The sequence below is a fragment of the Caretta caretta genome, chromosome 18 (assembly GCF_965140235.1).
Source record: "Caretta caretta isolate rCarCar2 chromosome 18, rCarCar1.hap1, whole genome shotgun sequence".
NCBI classification, from domain to species: Eukaryota; Metazoa; Chordata; order Testudines; family Cheloniidae; genus Caretta; species Caretta caretta.
Window position 1 is genome coordinate 18,901,547 of NC_134223.1, and position 18,861 is coordinate 18,920,407.

The 18,861-nt window shown below is 43.8% G+C and overlaps 1 protein-coding gene across 1 annotated transcript in view; it reads left to right on the forward strand.

Moving 5' to 3' along the window:
• PLCH2 (phospholipase C eta 2) overlaps positions 1-18,861 on the forward strand; it is a 316,564-nt gene that overhangs the window by 264,115 nt on the left and 33,588 nt on the right. The window contains exons 12-13 of the mRNA XM_048824566.2: positions 3,479-3,637; positions 16,798-16,890. Coding sequence (XP_048680523.2) covers positions 3,479-3,637; positions 16,798-16,890 — 252 coding nt within the window. The remainder of the gene's footprint in view (positions 1-3,478; positions 3,638-16,797; positions 16,891-18,861) is intronic.

Here is an 18,861-nt window from a genome sequence, read left to right on the forward strand (position 1 = left end):
ACCGGCCTGGCATTCCATGTGGGAGAGTCCGGTTCACGTCCCTGCTATGTCTGACTCAAAACAGAGTTGTTAATCCCAGATGACTCTGATGCAGACAGAGCAGGGACTTGAATCTGGCTCTCCCATGCTATAGAGTTAAGTTAAGAGAGTCTCACTCTTTGTCAAAAACATTGTGACACAGTCTGCATCCAAACAAAATGGTTTGGCTTTGACAAAACTGCACATTTTGGGGAAATTTTATTTTATCAAAAATGTTCTGACCAGCTCGAGTATCAAATGTTCCAGATAGGTACAGATCTGGTTTATTTTTCTTTCTTTCCTGCAGAGGTGCTAAGCACTTACAGCTCCAGTCACCTTCATCTGGAGTTGGGGATGCTCAGTTGTTCTGCAAATCAGGCCCACAAGGGTGGGGTCTGCGTGTGTATGTGAGAGAGAGACGTACAATGCATGTATATGATCTGATTTTCAGAAATGCTGCACAACTTAATCTCCCATTGAAGTCTTTTGAGAGCTGCAAGTGTGAGAACCTCTGAAAAATCAGTCCATAAATATACATTACATGTGTCGGGGTCTATATATTAAATGTAAAAAAGATGCCCTGTGGAGGGGGTGGGAGAGAGCCATACCTACATGTGTGTCTCTCTATATATAATTTCATTGTAACTCTTAAACTTGGCACTCCATGTGTCAGAGAATAGACTGTAAAAAAGAACTGCAGCTGCTTAATCAATGGTAAATGACCGTGGGTAACAGCAGTCCAGTTGCTTTTTTCTAACTTTCCTTTGTGTGTGTGTGTGTTTAAGATAAAAATGTCACCTTGCAGATTCTTTGGTACCTTGGTGGGTTGTATTCTTCCAAAGTGGAGTATTCTTCCAAAAAATGTGAGCCCCCTTTCAATGCTTCCCACCCCATCTCAAACTGGGCCTTCTCTGGAGAATAATTTCCCCAGCTCTGTGGTCCTTTTATTGAGCACTTTTTGACATGTAGAATGCTGTGCTTAGTTGGCTTTAACTGTACAAAAGTGTTAAAAGGAAATAAGCTGTTCATTTCTGCTTACTTCAGCCTGAGAACACCTTATTCATTCTTTCCTTTTTAGAAGTAAAATTCTTCTGACACTTAATCTTCTGGCATGCAGTGAGTATGGCATTGCAGCTTATGGAAACTTAATATAAAAGGGACAGCAGAAACCTTTAATAACATTAAACCAAGATTGCCTTGGACGTGTGTCACATTTGCGGTCCTTTATTTTTGTCCTTCAGACTATTTCCTTCTTTCCTATTATGGGTGCAATTGTTTTGTTTTAGGTCTAGAAGAGAAACTTCTCCTTAGAGCTGTGCTAGCATGGAAGGGAGCGGGGGAGGACCTTGAAATCCATCTTAAGGAGGAGAATTGGTTTTGTTTGGTTATATTTCTACTGTAGCACTCTTAATTTTTTCCCCTTAATCTTGAGATCTGCAATGTTTTGACACTTTGCTGCTATGGTTTTTGTCTCTCTCTCTCTGCCTGGCATTACGTCCATTCAAAGTGGAAGGTACTGTACACCTAGGCTGGTGGTAGAGGTTAGCCTGCCGGGCTTTACATTGTGGGATCAGTCCTGTTACCAAGGAATGAACATGTGGAGCAGGGAAGAAAAACTCGTTGGAGGGTATTGAGGTGAAAGGCAAACCAAATTGTACTAAAAGTCCCACATTCACATGAACTATACAATCCGATCCCCCTGCCTTTTATGGTTGTGTATACGGAGCAGCTAGAGATGGGTAAATCAGATAAAATAAGAGCCAATGGAACACTCCACATCTGCAGACTTCAGCCCAAATTGAACTGAACCTTTCTACTGCCATAGGCCAGGGTCATGCAACTTGTTGTTCTTCTCCCTCCTGTTTTCCACATGCCTTTGTCTTCGTTCCCTGGACTCACCAGGGAGCACCCAGCATCAGAAAGCAACAAGGGAACCATTTCCTCATCCCTGCTGGAACCAGGAAGTGTTTCAAGAGCCTGTTCTCGTGGCTTTCCAGCCTCGTTTAGTAGACAGTTCAAGTAAACGCTCACATTTCTGGATGTTGTTCAAAAGCAAACTTTTGTGACTCTCCCATTGGTAGATTTTTTTCAAGCCCTTTTTGACACAGCTTTCAGGTGAACTTCTGTTTGAAAGAAGGAAGTTTTCCTCCCTCAAACAGGCAGAGAGAGCTGGAGGGTAGTAAAAGAGACATTCTTCCTTATAAAGAGACTCTTCCACTTTCCCTGCTACATCTTAGAGCTGGGCACATTACTTTCCATAAAGCCCCTGTAGGCACTGCCTTGCTTACATCTTTGTCTTCATTAACTAACAATTTGTTTTAGTCTGACTTGTGCCGACATCTGGGATTCCAGATTTGCTCGACCTGGCTCGCTCTACAGTGAGGCTTTGGGAAGCATGGGAAACAACAGCTTGTTTCCTGATGGAATTAATCAGGACATTTTAAGGCCTGTTAAGCAAACACAATCTGTGAGGGTGGTGGGTTTTTGGTTTTTTTAAACCATCCAAAGATCTGAAGTTGTGAGTTGCTCCATGTAAACTGCATGACTAGAAAAGAGAACCGTGTTTCCATCTCTGTTCCCCTACACCACTCCTCACCTCAGTCGTTCAACAGCCTGAATGGAAGAAGGGAGCAGGAACATGCAACAAATATTGCGTTTTAACTGTGGAAGTCCTGATTCACCAGCTGCTCCCATTCCAACTGAATCCTGCAGGCACTGTGGCTGCAGACACAGGCTCTTCCATAGCAAATAGTTGATGGTTTTGATCTCTTTAAGTTCCCTCAAACTTGATGTGGAATAGAAATGCCATGTTTTATTCAGCCTTTGTGGGTGTGCAAAACTTGAGAATAGCAAAGCGCAGTCACTATAGTGAAATAGATCCGACTGTTTTTGTAAATGAGTACTACAAAATGGAGCCTGCACTAGTCAAGTCTCCAAGGAATCACCTCAATACCAGCTATTTCCACCAGCACATCAATGGCTTGGTAACAAAGCCCATGCCACATGAGCAGCCTTGCTGACAAGCGATTTTGGTTCCACGCAACCAGAAGTTGTTATATTTTTATGTATGTGTTTATTTATTTTGAAAAATGTTTAACTTTCATTCCATTGTGGCTTCAGGTTATCTATTTAAACTCCCTAACTAATCTCCAGGTTAGGGCTTCACATGCCTACATATCTGCTGTGAAGCCCAACACTGGGCACTCTTATAATTGCAGATAACTGACAATGTTACTGTATTTCACAGTGTACAAACTAAGAGGCAGCTGGGCTATTAGCATGGAGAGCAGTAGTTAATAATAGTCCTTTAGAACGAAGCCTCAGTCCATTTCTTTTGCCTCATTTTCTTCTTATTTTTTTCCCCCTTAATGTACAGTTTTAGTTTGTGTTACCTCTTGTTGGAGAAATGAAGATTTCACATTAAATGTGCCCTTATTTAATGACCGCATTTCATTGATAGGCTTCCACCAATCGGAAGCGAGTAGAGAATATAGCAAAGAAGAAACTTGACTCGCTGATAAAGGAATCCAAAATCCGTGACTGTGAAGATCCAAACAATTTTACAGTCGCCACTCTGCCACCATCTGGGAAACTCAGCCAAAAGTCAGACATCAAGAAGGTGAAAATCTTTTTTGTCTTTCTCCGCCCATAACAGAGTTGACTTTTCATTTTTTCTCTCTTCCCCTGATGTACATTAGTATAATAAATATTAAGAATAACAAAGGTCTACAGAGCTACGTGCTTAAAGGTAGGCTTCTAAACACACATTAAGACTCCCAAATTGAACTGACTTGGCTTATGGGTGCTGAGAACCTGCAACTCGTGACACCCATGGGATTGGAGCATGCCCAACCCCTTTATTAAATTAGGTCTCTTCTATTTGTGCGCTTGGATGTGGATTTAGAAGCCTAACTTTAGGCCCTCAGCTGTTCCCCCTTTCCCTTTTTTGGCTTAATAAGTGTGTCTTGTTCTTTCCTTTTAAAACCCTTTAGCCCGAAGAAGGTGTGTTACTATAATAACCAGTATGACACTTAATTTGGATGAATTCCAATGTTTTTTTGATCTCAACGTATAAATCATGAAACTTTTTTTTTTTAAAGTATAGATTACTGTGATTGATACTTTTCCGTATTAAAAATGCTGGCTGCATGGGAGCCCTGAGTGCCCAATTGAATATTAATTTTGCAGAATTATAGTTCTGTGGTGCTTTCTGCAGCAGACAAGACCATGGAAAGGCTAATAATATCCCAGCTGTTGACTCCAAGTCCCACTGGAATCCCTTGTTTCCTCTCTGAGTGTGCACTGCAGTGGCTGCTGTGTGCAAGGGAGATATCCTTGCTGGCGATGTAACAAATTTGTGCCTCATGTTGAGTACGCGGTGTTGAACTTCACCATATGCAATGCTAAATATAGACTGGAGTCACTCTGTGTGTATGCAAAGACATTTCATCGTGGGAATTTAAAGAACCGGCAGCTAAAGCTTGCTCTCATTTGAAATCCATGGCAAAACTCCAGTTCTAGTTCGACTTCAGCGAGGGGGAATAATAAACCATATTAATTAACAATGGTTGAACCCCCACCACCCCAAAACCTGTGGCAAATAAGGCCAAACCTACCCTTTTTTTTAAAAAAAACAAACTGCTGATCTCAAAGCACTTGGGGTCAGAAATTGGAAAGAAACCATATCAGAACCCTCGAGCGTTCAAAAATCAGGTGTTGGCCTTCTCCCCTGCCCCAAGTCATGAATTTTTTTAATACTTTTGAGTTTCTTTTTATTTGCCTTCTGGTTTTGAGCCTTTATGATTCACATTATCCAGCTTCTCTGTGCAATCATGAGATCTAAAAACTTATCTTTTATTAATGAAGGTGGAGAGTCTCGTCTAATCACATGACTCTGGGAGCTGGGCCTTTACAGACCAACTTGCAATAACATGTCAGGAGTTGGCAACACCGAGGAGTTCTAGAGAGCCAGCTTGCTTGGGAGATTTCTATTAATGTTTGTTCTGGTGTCCTTAATCATGCAATTAAGTTGCATGGAAATCACTGTGGTTTACTTCTCTGATTGACCCTAAGTTAATTAAATTAACTATGGGAAATTGGGAGAAGTAAAAACTTCAATGAATCTCTTTTTCTGATTGTCTCCAGTTAATGACATGGAAGTAGCCAGGCTCTTAGGAGTGAGTCATCAGGAAGGCCTATAGTATTTCCATCCTGCATGTCCTTCCATATGCCCGTGAAGGAGCTATCTGCAGTAGGTCGAGAGTTTGTTATAATTGGCAGATATCATTCCCAAAACAGCCGGTCTCTCTCTCTGTCTCTCTCTACCCCACAGCCCCTTGGTCTCTTGCATGTAAGTCTAAAGCAGCCTTGACACTCTGTATATAAACCAACAGGAACCTTCCAGTACATAGGAGGTGATTGGGAAGTAAGTAGGTGGAAGAGTGGGAAAATACAGGCCTGGGATGGCATTGGAGATCTATCAGAACCGAAGCTCTGCAATCTATCTTCTTTGCAGCATGAGCCTGTCCTGCTCAACTCTAAGCTATACCCCCAAATGAGCGAGTGAGCTCAGATAAGCCCGGATTTATGGGTTTTGTGTGTGGACAGTAGGGTGTTGGGCTAAAACCGAGGTGAGAGCCTGGGGTTAAGCCTGCTGTGTAGCCATACCCTGTGAGGCACACCTGGCTGAGCTGCCAAATGCAGGGAGAGTGGAAGTGGCTGGTTTTTTATTAGTGTGAGTTGTATTAGTAGCGGAAACCATGCTGAGATCCACTGGGCTGTATTTTTAGAGTAACAGCATGCTTTGTTTGTAAATAGGGACACCTACATGTTGTTTAGTCTGCTGAAGCTGCCCGGAGAGCTCTGAATACCCTTCTATTTAATGCAGCTCGGTGCTTGTGTCATACTCTGGTATTTCAGTTCCTGGGTGGTGGCTTTCTGCTTTGGTGCATGGGAACATTCTGTTGCAAAGAGCTCCTTTTGTTCCTTAGCAGGCTCTGTCTGTTGACTGCTATAATGATAATACTTTGCCTTCCCTAGTGCTTTCCATCCATAGATCTCAAAGCCCTTTGCAACTGTTAACGAATAAATCTTCATAGCCCACATGTTATGCTGGTAAATCCCATCTCCAGTTTGCAGATGGGGAAACAAGGCACAATGCTGGCTGGTTCTTAGCGAAGTCTGGGGCAGAGTCTGAAGCAGAAAGCCAGATCTCCTGGCTCCTGTGCTTCAACCACTTAGCAGAGCAGGCTGCTCTGCATGTGGCTGCAGAGAGGGCTGATGCGGAGAAGGCTGCAGTTTCACACAGAAGAACTGTGATGCATTTGGAGCAAGAGGAAGCTGGGTTACATGGGATTGCTAGGCAGTAATGGCCCTGTTTTCATGTCAGTGTCATGAGGAATAAAAACTGAGGGATGTTAAATCCCAGGGGGTGATATTTCGATCCTGCTTTCCTATACTTTGCTTTCCTGTCATGGAAACAGGATCTCTGCTTCTTGAAGACTTCAGCGATCCGGCTGCTGGGGAGTTCGGTCCAACATGGACCCCACTGGGCAAGCTGGGTTCTGCATCGGAACCTGCAGTTGGAGTCAGTCCTATCATTCCGTGGCAGCACAGACGGTTGCTGTGGCAATGACTGCAGCGAAAATGTCCACAAGTCCCAAGTGAAAGAATCTTTTGTCTCGTCCTATTTCACACCTGTGCCCATCACAGAATTGCCATAGAGCAGGCAGCCCTGTTTGAGACTAAAATAGCAGGGATCTGGTTGCTCATGATCATTGAGGCAGGAAGAGCCGCAAATCAGCTGCATTGGAGTACGGGACTGGCAAAGCTGAGGGAATGCAGGTGCAGTTGCTAGAAAAGCATAGAGGAAGCATGCGTAGTGCCTGTCCCTTCTGCACCTCACTCAGTACATCCATAGCTGCTTTTCAGTAATGTAAAAGGTGTGGCGACTTGCATAAGGAAAGCACTCTGAGGCTTTAGCATTGGCCTGCTAAACCCAGGGTTGTGGGTTCAATCCTTGAGGGGGCCGTTTGGGATCTGGGGCAAATATTGGAGATTGGTCCTGCTTTGAGCAGGGGGTTGGACTAGATGACCTCCTGAGGTCCCTTCCAACCCTGATATTCTATGATTCTTTACGATCAGTGTTCCCGTCTCTGCCTGAAACCCGGTTCTGTTTCATGTGGTGCCAAGCGCATTGTCACTTGAGTTCTTACGAGACCCACCTTTGAAATACTCATGTCACTGGGCAAAGAGGGTTCTCTGGCTTTGCGAGGGGCATGGAGTACATTTCAGCAGACACAGCAGCCGTCTGAGGGGGCTTTTGTTTGTAAGTCCATGTTTTATTATTTGGGAGGCTTTCTACGATGATGGAGTCAGGCACATAATCACGGTTAATCCTGAATGATGGTGGGGAATCAGTTTTACCGCGTGTTGCTAATTTAGCTTGAAGCGTTAATGGCACTATTTGGCTTTCCCCTTAATCATAATAAATATTTGTCAGTCCACATCCACCGTCACCGTTTAGCATGCGCCATCAGATGCTTCGAGTGCAGTGAGGCATGCAAAGCCTTTCATTTTCCTGTAATGAACCATTAATATCACTTTTTGGCACACACACAGCCCTTGCCACTGCACCAGGTAGGAAGCAGGGAATATGTTTCCCTGGGCAGAGAGGGGGCCGGGGGGAGAGAGAGCTATAGAGTTAATTTCATTTAAAAACCCCATTGTTATTGGAAACTTGTGTTCAGGGGTAGAAGGTGGCAAACTGCTCACAGCCATTTCTGGGAGGGGCTGGGAGAAAGAGGCGGGCCACGTTGAGTTTTGTTGAAGGGTTGGTATCTGTAAATGGCAGTGCGCATGGCAAAGCCAATCCAGCTTTATAAAAAGGATATAAATAAAATGTTGCCAGGTTGTCTCATTAAAGAAGAAAGATGAGGAAAGGGCACTGGGTGGGCGCTAACAGCCTGGCCCAGAGCTGGCGAGTAATGGAGAAAAATGATTTGCACCGATAAATGCCGTCCTCCACTCAGGCTTTGGCTTATGGAAAATAGATGGGGGTGCTGTGTGCACACTTTTGGAAGCTCTGCCTGTAGTTTTTACGGATGAGGCTGTTGTGAGCAATCTCTGCCACTTTGCTGGGTGGCTGGAGATTTCCTTGTCAAAGGAGAGGGAAGAAAAAATGGTCTCACATTTTGTGTGCTGGTCAGATCAGAGTTTGTGCTGCTAATGCAATGGGGAGACGTAATGCTTCTAATGCAACAGTTTTCAACCCCCCCTTTTTTTTTGACCCCCTTTTCATTTGCGGACCCCTAAAATTGTTGAATGCTATTTATGGAAGGCACAATGGACAAATTAATTCATTGCTTTTTGCACCGCTTCAGTCCTATGTATAAAGAGGGGAGGGGGGAATTGCCTCGACTTCGAAGGGCAGCTGCTACCGATGGCCTTGTTCCAGCAAATAATTCAGTCTCGGGATGAGGCGCAGCGCTGGGAACGGGGCAGAAGGGCTCAGCCTGCAGAGATACAGCGGCAGTCATTTAAACATTCAAGCGCTTAGAGGCCTCGGTACTGATTTGCACAAATGGGATCATGGGTTACATAATGCTAAATAACAATAGCCCATAAGCCAGGAGCCGCATTCCAGCAGGAGGAGACTTGCAGAGTAAATATTTTGGGTCTGCAGCTTTGCAGGAGGCAGCACTGCGCTGTTCTGCTGCTGCGGCTTCACATCAAATGGTTGCAAACCTCTTCTTCCCCTTTCTCGGCAGCGGAAGACAAAGCTGTTCAGATGTGGAGCAATGGCTTTCTGTGCCCCCGGGATGGAACATTTAATCCTCCCTCCAGCTCCAGTTTTCACTGGATTAGGGGTTGAATATGATCTTTACTATTCAATACATCCCTGTGTCTGGAAAACTGTTCTTGGCAGTGGAGTAAGTAAAGGGAGAGATGTGCTCCAAGTTTAGAGCTGGGATCTGAATCTTGGCTGTCCGAGGGTGTCAGTAGGCTCCCTAGGCTGGCTGTGACTCATGGGAGACAGGACCCACAATACAGACATGGGAAGCAGGAAGTTGGTTGGAGATTCTGAAGGAACATTTTCCGTCTGAGAACGCCAGACGTGAAACATTTCATGGAAATAGTTTGATTTCAATGAAGTTCTGACCGACCCCAGGCAGGATTTCAGTGGAACCTTGTCTGGTTTCCAGCCCGCTCGCTTGCCTGGTTTCTCAGCAGCCCACCTGGTGGGATGCCAGGGAGCTGGAAACCATGCTCCCAGGATCCTAGCTCCTCAGCAGCCTGCACTCTCAGGGCTTCCAAGGTGTGGGGCAGCGTGCCAGGCAGACCCCCTTGGCTCCAGGGTTCCAGTCCCGTTCATGGAGAACATCTAAAGTCTGGGGCTTTGTCCTGAATCAGAACAAAGCCAAATTTCAAAATATCAAAATCCTCCATGAAACAGAATAACTTATTTGCCCAGCTCCGATGGGACACTTTGGAGAGAGAAGTAAAAGGCTGACGGTATGAAGTGGTGACGAAGGGAGATGTCCCATCACCTTGCCCGTTGGTATAATTTATCTATTGCGGCAGCAGCAGCCGCTGAACCTCAGGTGGAAATTAGAGTTGAATTGACTGTGTCAACCTGAGGCCAGGAGCACTGATGAAGCTACAGGATAATCCATCACTGCTGAAGCTGAGCCACTTCCCTTGCGGCAGGAAGTAATCGTTCCTGCCCTGAGACTTTCCAATCTAAATAGACAAGACAGAGAGAGGCAGGATTATTATCCCCATTTACAGACGTGGAAACTGAGGCACAGAGGGATCAAGTGACTTTTTTTCCCCAAGGTCACACAGTGAGTTTGTGACAGATCTAGGAAATGAGCTCAGTTTCATGAGCTGCAATCAAGACCATCCTTCTTCTCTGGGATCCTTTCGATAGAAAGGAACGAGTTTGAGACTCCATCCCAAAGCCCCTCCTCCACCTTTGAAACCTCTCCATTCCAGATTTAATCTTCATCCTGCGGTTCTTGTCTCGGAGGAAGAAATTTCTAACTGTCTTAAATCGAATTCACGAATGAAGGGAAGAAAATAATTTCTTTCCTCCCACATCTCTGTCCAAAAGTGTGCATGTGAAATGACTTGTTTCATCTGACATAGGAAACATTGCCATTTTGGTCTAGAAACCCTTGAGGACATGAATAGCAGGTTCCTTACACCCTACTGACGTCGTGGCTTGATTTTGCTGACCTTATGGTAAATGACTTTTATTTAACGTTTTTCACTCCGTTCATCAGAGGCACTTATCTTACACTAGGATCTGTATGCAATGCTCATTTAGCTCCTTTGTTTTAAGGCCACTGAGGTATTCCTGTGCCTCTCTGTGTTTTGCTTGCATAAACTTTTCTACTGCGATATCCTGTCTGGCAATTTGGACGCTACAGCTCAAATTGGAATCAGCTCTAGGCTGGTCTGTAAGACCGAGGCACACCCTTGGTGAGCCACCCCACTGGAAATAAATAGAGGAAGAACTTGCACAGAACCTGGTAGGAATTGACAAAGTTGAAAAATTCTCCAGCTAGGGATGAGCAAGGCAGTACAGATTAACCCAAGTCAGCCCTTCACCTGAAACATGAGCTTCTGTGACCCGTCCCCGTCACCTTTTCTCCTCCTCGCTTTAGGCTGCCCTTTCTAGTGCTATTTGGAAATGGAAGTGCTGAAACACTGAGAGAGGCAGGAAAAGGCAGAAATACTGTGGAAGAGGCTGTTCTGGTGAATTGTCTGTTATGATAAAGGTACACAGATGGACTTGTTTTAAAGAGATTAGTTTGTGTTTCCAGAATTAGAAGAATAGTGTGTGTGGGGATGGTTAAGCTGTTAAACACTTGAGCCGCCAGAGTGTGTTGTGGCAGTGAATTCCACAGGCTAGCTCATAGCACTGGACAGGGGTATTTCCTCTCCCATCAGATTTTAACCTTGCTGCGTCTGCATGTTATGGTGTCATGCAGGAGGGTAAATAGAAGCACCGTCTCTACCTTTTCTGCCATTCATTCTCACGTAGAAAACTCTCTCATGTCCCAAGGGGCCCAAGCACTGGGATAAACATCCAAATGTTTTAGGGACTTCAATCAGAGTTCAGAACCTGCACGGTTTGCCTGTCACCCTGCAGTTGTTGATGAACCGTTGTGTGAGGGAACTCCCAAGCCTTCAGGGCTGACCATCCTGCTCTGTCCTGACTGGTTCTTTTTGTCAAAGACAAGAGAATTACTCCTTTGAGATTGCGACGGTTCGAGGGACACACAAAGCTGCCAAGTCTGGCTTGAGAGTCTTGCCCTGACGTTACGTTGTTGGGGGATTTGAAAACATTTGACAGACCCTATTTGTAACCACTAATGCTTCCTGACTGAGCAATGAGAGCAAGCGCTCTGGGGGGCCTGGCTTCCTGCCACTCGCCTTTTGGAGTGGGGCTGGGCTCTCAGATCCTGTGTTCTGTGGACTCTGTGCAATTTCCAAGACCTCTTCCCCTGGCATGGAAAAATTATCCTGATCCTGGAAACATCGCAATTTGCAGGAGCAGGGAGCCTAGATGATGCTCTTACAGAGACTCTGAATAATTGTGGCTAGAGCTGGGTGAACCTTTTTAGCAAAATGCAGTTAGGGTGCCACTGGAACACTTAGTAAATTCATGCCGATTCTGCCAAATGGTTTTGGTCAAAAAAATCCTGAGAAAAATAGTCTAAAATAATCAAAATATTTCATTTCAACATTTTCTAAACAAAATGTTTCAATTTTTGGGTTCAAAACAAGTTTTTATTTCAACATTTCTCTTAATTTTATTTTAAAAAAATCAAAAATATCTAAAAATGGTTGAAATCAAAATGAAACATTTTGGTTTTGTTGGAACGTTCTTTGACCCAAAATGATTTTTTTTTTCTGAAAATTTTGAAGAAAAATGTTCCTTTTGGCTCAACCCTAAACTAATTTTTTTTAATTGTTTTTGAAATTGCCAGTGAACCAAAGACTATGATCCAGTTCTATTTGTGGTGGCACCCAAGAACCCCCCACTGAGTAGAGATAATTAACTTTAGCTTGGGCTCTAGAATTTTCAGTTGCTTTTGATTCCAGACTTGACCCCCTGTTCTCGGCTAGGTCGGATCACTATTGATTTGTCAGCTGTCTGCAGTTGTATAACATGGTTAAACAGCCTGTCTCCGTGTGTTCAGTGCACACGAGCATTTATTTTAACAACATCTACACCTGCTCTGACAGATAGTCAGGAATCAACTATTTATAAATAATGCAGTTCTGTAATATGCTTTTGTAAGTTATTAAAGAGATCTTAATAAATATTTAATAACTAGAAATAGCCATTTTTAAACGTGCTTTTTAATTTTAAAGAAGAAAACCATTTAAGTAGTTCAAACCCCAGATTTGCCGATATATGTAGGATAGATGTTCTCTCTGTTCTAAAAATGCAGTAGCTGTGTATGGAAGGGATGTGATGTCTTGGCTCTTTAGAGAGGAGAGAGATTCTTGAAAGTTAATGTGGGTCAGACCTAAGAGAGGCTATCCCAGGAACTGGATACCTTCTTTTTTTGTTTGCAGTGTTGTTGTAGCAGGGTTGATCCCAGGATATTAGAGACAGACCTAAAAGTCGCAATTCTTCAACAACAAAACTTCAAAAACAGATTCCAACAAGAAACTGCAGAACTGGAATTAAATTGTAAACTGGACACCATTAAATTAGGCTTGAATAAAGACTGGGAGTGAATGGGTCATTACACAAACTGAAAACTATTTCCCCATGCTAATTTTTACCCTACTGACAGGTTTCAGAGTGGTAGCAGTGTTAGTCTGTATCAGCAAAAAGAACAAGGAGTACTTGTACTCCTCATTCTTTTTTTCCTACTGTTACGCACACCTTCTTGTCAACTGTTTGAAATGGGCCATCCTGATTATCACAACAAAAGTTTTTTTTCCTCCTCCTGATAATAGCCCACCTTAATTGATTAGTCTTGTTAGAGTTGGTATGGCAACCCCCATTTTTTCATGTTCTCTCTGTGTGTGTGTGTATAAAAATATATATATAATATGTCTTCCTACTGTATTTTCCACTGCATGCATCTGATGAAGTGGGTTTTAGCCCACGAAAGCTTATGCCCAAATAAATTTGTTAGTCTTTAAGGTGCCACAAGTACTCCTCATTCTTTTTGCTGATACAGACTACATGGCTACCACTTTGAAAGGTGGGTGAGGTATCTTTTATTGGAGAAACTTCTGCTGATGAAAAATAAAGAGTACTTGTGGCACCTTAGAGACTAACAAATTTATTTGAGCATAAGCTTTGGTGGGCTAAAACCCACTTCATCAGATGCATGCAGTGGTGCATCCGATGAAGTGAGCTGTAGCTCACGAAAGCTTATGCTCAAATAAATTTGTTAGTCTCTAAGGTACCACAAGTACTCCGTTTCTTTTTGCGGGTACAGATGAACACAGCTGCTACTCTGAAACCTGATGAAAGATACAAGCTTTCAAGCTACACAAGTGGTGTTAATGTGTCACTTCACCGTGAATGGTCCCTTGAAATATGTGTTAACTACTTATGCTAAATAATCTGTTCTACCATGACACTCTGAGTACATCTCCCAGCCATGAAGAATAGCTCTGTGTGGCTCAAAAGCTTGTCTCTCTCACCGACAGAAGTTGGTCCAGTAAAAGATGTTACCTCACCCACCTAGATCTTCTTTTTTTGACATTTATTTTTTAAAATTATGGTCCCGTCCACCCACACCTCATCCCTCACACTATCAATGACCGTTCAGGAAGTGGCATAGCTTTCTGTGTGTAGAACCATTGCCCTCTAGAGGTGCAAAGCTTTCTTAGCCTGGAAAACTCTATTGTGTGCTGCATTAAGAGTGAGGATAGTCTAAGCCTCTCTTAGGGAACAATCCTGTAGATTTTAATAGAAAATAGCTGTTCTATGAGGGGTTGTGAAGCTTTCTAAAGAATTCTCTCCATGCTATAGAACGCTCCAGGCTTACATTTGAAATTTTATATTCATTTTTATAGTTCTAGATCAACCCTATTGGCTTCATCACTACTCAGTTCTGTAGGATTTTTCCATATGACTTGGAGCATTTTAGATTTCTTCAGTTGGTTGCAGGGCACCGCGGGTTTCTTTGGGTTATCCAGCAAAGTTTATCCCCTCTCGGTTTTGGAAAGCTGTTTGGTTGGCATTGTGTTGGATGTGAAAGCGCTTTGCTGACCACAGCAGATGGGTCTAATGCACAGTGTAAGATTTAGGTTTTAACTGGTATATACCAGTTTTTTACTAGTGAAATAAACCAAACCAGCAAATGTTGGTTAAATCAAAAGACACCTGAGGATCGTTCCTGCCTGTCGCCATCTTTCTCCTTGTGCTCATCATGACACCCTTGGTTTGCTGCCATGATCATTGCTGCACTAGAGGGACCCCTGAACAGTGGGGCTATGTGTATCAGGAGCAGCAAAATATGTACTGGAAATGACAGAATGAAGCAAAGACAAGGCTGTGGCGTGGGGCTCCCAACCTTTACTTAATATAGTAGAGTCCTGTCAAATTTCAGTCATGTGACGTAACATGTAAGGACCAAGATTAATGTCCCTAAGGCATATCCTCCCTATTTCAGCCTCAGGATATTAATGTCCGCTATCTTCATTGGCCAAAGATATGCCAGCAAGCCTGCTTATACTATTTAACTGCACTTTTACCTACCTGTGCTGTTTGGTTTCTTTTTGTCTGCAGCCAGAGACGGGACAGAGTCTGCTCTTGGATGGTTATAAATCCAGAGGTACTCCACGGGAGTTGTTCCACTTTTATAACACTCCAAGATTTGCTTCTTGTGGCGGTTCAATGACAAGACAGCACAGAGCTTTTAGCAAGCAAGCGGCTGGTCTGCTAACAGACTTCTGCCTGTCAGCTTTCCACCTTCCCCTTTATTCTTTCTCTCCCCCCGCGCATTACGTTCTCCAACAGATAAAAGGAATACACTGGCTTTGTTTAACATTCTTATTTACCAGTTTCTATCTACCACATTCCTTGCTCTCGGGCCTTGAGCCCAGTCCTGGGAGGCTTCCCACGGTTCATGTCATCTGGGCGAGATTCCAAGGTTGATGCCCTTGAAAGGAGCTGTGTGTGCACAGGTCCAGCACAACACTCCGGGTGTGCCCTGAATGTTGCCAAGTGCATAAACCTTGTATGAATCCTACAGCTTCTGACTGAGAATATTAAGAAAATAAAAAGGAAAAGAATGTTTCCCTCTGCTGTAATGTTTGTCATGGGTCTTTGTTGGTACTTTGAGTTGTTTATGTAAAAGCTATTTATGAAGAAAAATGTCTCTCCTGTTGATGTCCATTTAGAGGTCTCTTTCTGCTTTTAAGGGTGAGATATTTTTATTAGCAATTTGTATAGTGAATGCTGGATACAGGAGGATAATCTGTCATTGCACATGAATAATGGAGTGTGGCAGTCTTTGGAAATGCAAATTGGGACTATGGAGGAAAAGGTGTTTAGCAATCTACTTTGTTGGATTTTACTAGCTTTCTGTATAAATTGTTTATTAATGACTTTGGCTTCCATAGCTGAATGCACACAGTTAATGACGCTGCCAGGTGAGCAGCATTGTCGGAGACACAGGGCTTTTTTTCTGGCTCCAGCACAGAGCAACCGGGGTGTGACATATACACTGGTGACTTTTTTTCTTTTGAGCAAACAGAATTTGTGTTCCACTGTAAAGTGCATTTAAAAATTTGGGGGTTTTAGTGTAAGAAAAAAAGTGTCTATTCTCTTGTTTCACATTTTTAATTTTATAATAACAGTTATGTATAAAAGTGTACTCAGCCCACTAACTAAATTGCATGAACTTGAAGCACTGCCACTTTAGAGTTTATCATTAGCCACAAAGGGCTTAGGGAAGCTTGTTACATGCAAATTAGAAATGTTCTAGACAGGTTACTTAGCAAGCATCTTGGAACTAAAGCTAAACTAGGTTTAGAAACAGAACTCTGCTTCCCAAGTCTTGCTGGGGCTTGAGTTTGTGCATACTTTTAAACCTAGCTGTTTTCGTAATGTATCGTGGAGTGTAGTCCAGGTCAGGGCTAGGCAAGTCCCTGTAGGGACTGCACTAGGGAGAACAGGCTGTGTTGAGCCAATCAGGGAGACAGAGAACCCCAGGTTCTTGTCTACATCCAGTGGCCTCAGTGAAGAACCTCCCTTTAGAGTCCTAAGAAGTCTTTTCTCTTTCTTACTGTGAGGTATCCTATCATTACACATCCGAGCAATAATACAGCCACTCAAACAATAAGCAGAATTGTTTGACCTGATCCTGTTAATCCTAAAGAGTAGACAGCTCAGCTATTGTGAGAGAAGTAACTCCCATCAGTATCTGCCTTGCAAAACAATCAAATATTGATGCATGACACATAGTTTGTCACCGAATTTTTGCCACAGTGGACAATGTAATAAAGTTACCATAGACTGGTGCATGGGTACTTTATGTGGTTCTTGTGAAAGTGACCATGGATTGTGACTATACCAGTGGAAAAGAGCAGTTAATAAGATCATGCTGCTGACTTCAAAGGTCTTGCGTTGAACTGGTAGGGGAGATGTTGGTATCAGTCTGAGTTATGCTGAGGTTTTAGGAGGGATTTTTCAAACTTCTGGTTGTATTTCAGTGTGGTTCTCTGCAGCACTGCTGTCCTGTCTGCTATCCTTTCATAGTCTCTCTCTCTCTTGCTCTCTTCTTCCTGTAGAACAAACCTGAGGATGACGTGGAATCTGGAGAAGACTCAAGCACCAACAAACGGTACAGCCGATCGCTGATGGGCAGCTTTTCCAAACGCAAGGTTAGTCTCTCAACAGATAACTTGCACTGGATAGCAGAAGAAGCACTGAGCTCCCAGATCATAAAATCATAGAATATCAGCGTTGGAAGGGACTTCAGGAGGTCATCTAGTCCAATCCCCTGCTCAAAGCAGGACCAACCTCAACTAAATCATCCCAGCCAGGGCTTTGTCAAGACTGACCTTAAAAACCTCAAAGGAAGGAGATTCCACCACCTCCCTAGGTAACGCATTCCAGTGTTTCACCACCCTCCTAGTGAAAAAGTTTTTCCTAATTTCCAACCTAAACCTACCCCACTGCAACTTGAGACCATTACTCCTTGTTCTGTCATCTGCTACCACTGAGAACAGTCTAGATCCATCCTCTTTGGAACCCCCTTTCAGGTCGTTGAAAGCAGCTATGAAATCCCCCATCATTCTTCTCTTCCGCAGACTAAACAATCCCAGTTCCCTCAGCCTCTCCTCATAAGTCATGTGTTCCAGTCCCCGAATCATTTTTGTTGCCCTCCGCTGGATGCTTTCCAATTTTTCCACATCCTTCTTGTAGTGTGGGGCCCAAAACTGGACACAGTACTCCAGATGAGGCCTCACCAATGTCGAATAGAGGGGAACGATCACGTCCCTCGATCTGCTGGCAATGCCCCTACTTATACATCCCAAAATGCCATTGGCCTTCTTGGCAACAAGGGCACACTGTTGACTCATATCCAGCTTCTCGTCCACTATAACCCCTGGGTCCTTTTCTGCAGAACTGCTGCCTAGCCATTCGGTCCCTAGTCTGTAGCGGTGCATGGGATTCTTCCATCCTAAGTGCAGGACTCTGCACTTGTCCTTGTTGAACCTCATCAGATTTCTTTTGGCCCAATCCTCTAATTTGTCTAGGTCCCTCTGTTTCCTATCCCTACCCTCCAGTGTATCTACCACTCCTCCCAGTTTAGTGTCATCCGCAAACTTGCTGAGGGTGCAATCCACACCATCCTCCAAATCATTAATGAAGATATTGAACAAAACCGGCCCCAGGGCCAACGGTTGGGGCACTCCTCTTGATACTAGCTGACAACTAGACATGGAGCCATTGATCACTACCCGTTGAGCCCGACAATCTAGCCAGCTTTCTATCCACCTTATAGTCCCTTCATCCAGCCCATACTTCTTTAACTTGCTGGCAAGAATACTGTGGGAGACCAGATCAAAAGCTTTGCTAAAGTCAAGGAATAACTCGTCCATTGCTTTCCCCCCATCCACAGAGCCAGGTACCTCGTTATAGAAGACAATTAGATTAGTCAGGAATGACTTGCCTTTGGTGAATCCATGCTGACTGTTCCTGATCACTTTCCTTTCCTCTAAGTGCTTCAGAATTGAATCCTTGAGGACCTGCTCCATGATTTTTCCAGGGACTGAGGTGAGGCTGACTGGCCGGTAGTTCCCCGGATCCTCCTCCTTTCCTTTTTTAAAGATGGGCACTACATTAGCCTTTTTTCCAGTCATCCGGGACCTCCCCCGATCACCATGAGTTTTCAAAGGTAATGGCCAATGGCTCTGCAATCGCATCCGCCAACTCCTTTAGCACTCTCGGATGTAGCTCATCCGGCTCCATGAACTTGTGCTCATCCAGCTTTTCTAAATAGTCCCGAACCACTTCTTTCTTCACAGAGGGCTGGTCTCCTCCTCCCCATGCTGTGCTGCCCAGTGCAGTAATCTGGGAGCTGACCTTGTTCGTGAAGACAGAGGCAAAAAAAGCATTGAGCACATTAGCTTTTTCCACATCCTCTGTCACTAGGTTGCCTCCCTCATTCAGTAAGGGGCCCACACTTTCCCTGACTTTCTTTTTGTTGCTAACATATCTGAAGAAACCCTTCTTGTTACTCTTAACATCTCTTGCTAGCTGCAACTCCAGGTGTGATCTGGCCTTCCTGATTTCACTCCTGCATGCCTGAGCAATATTTTTATACTCTTCCATGTTCATTTGTCCAA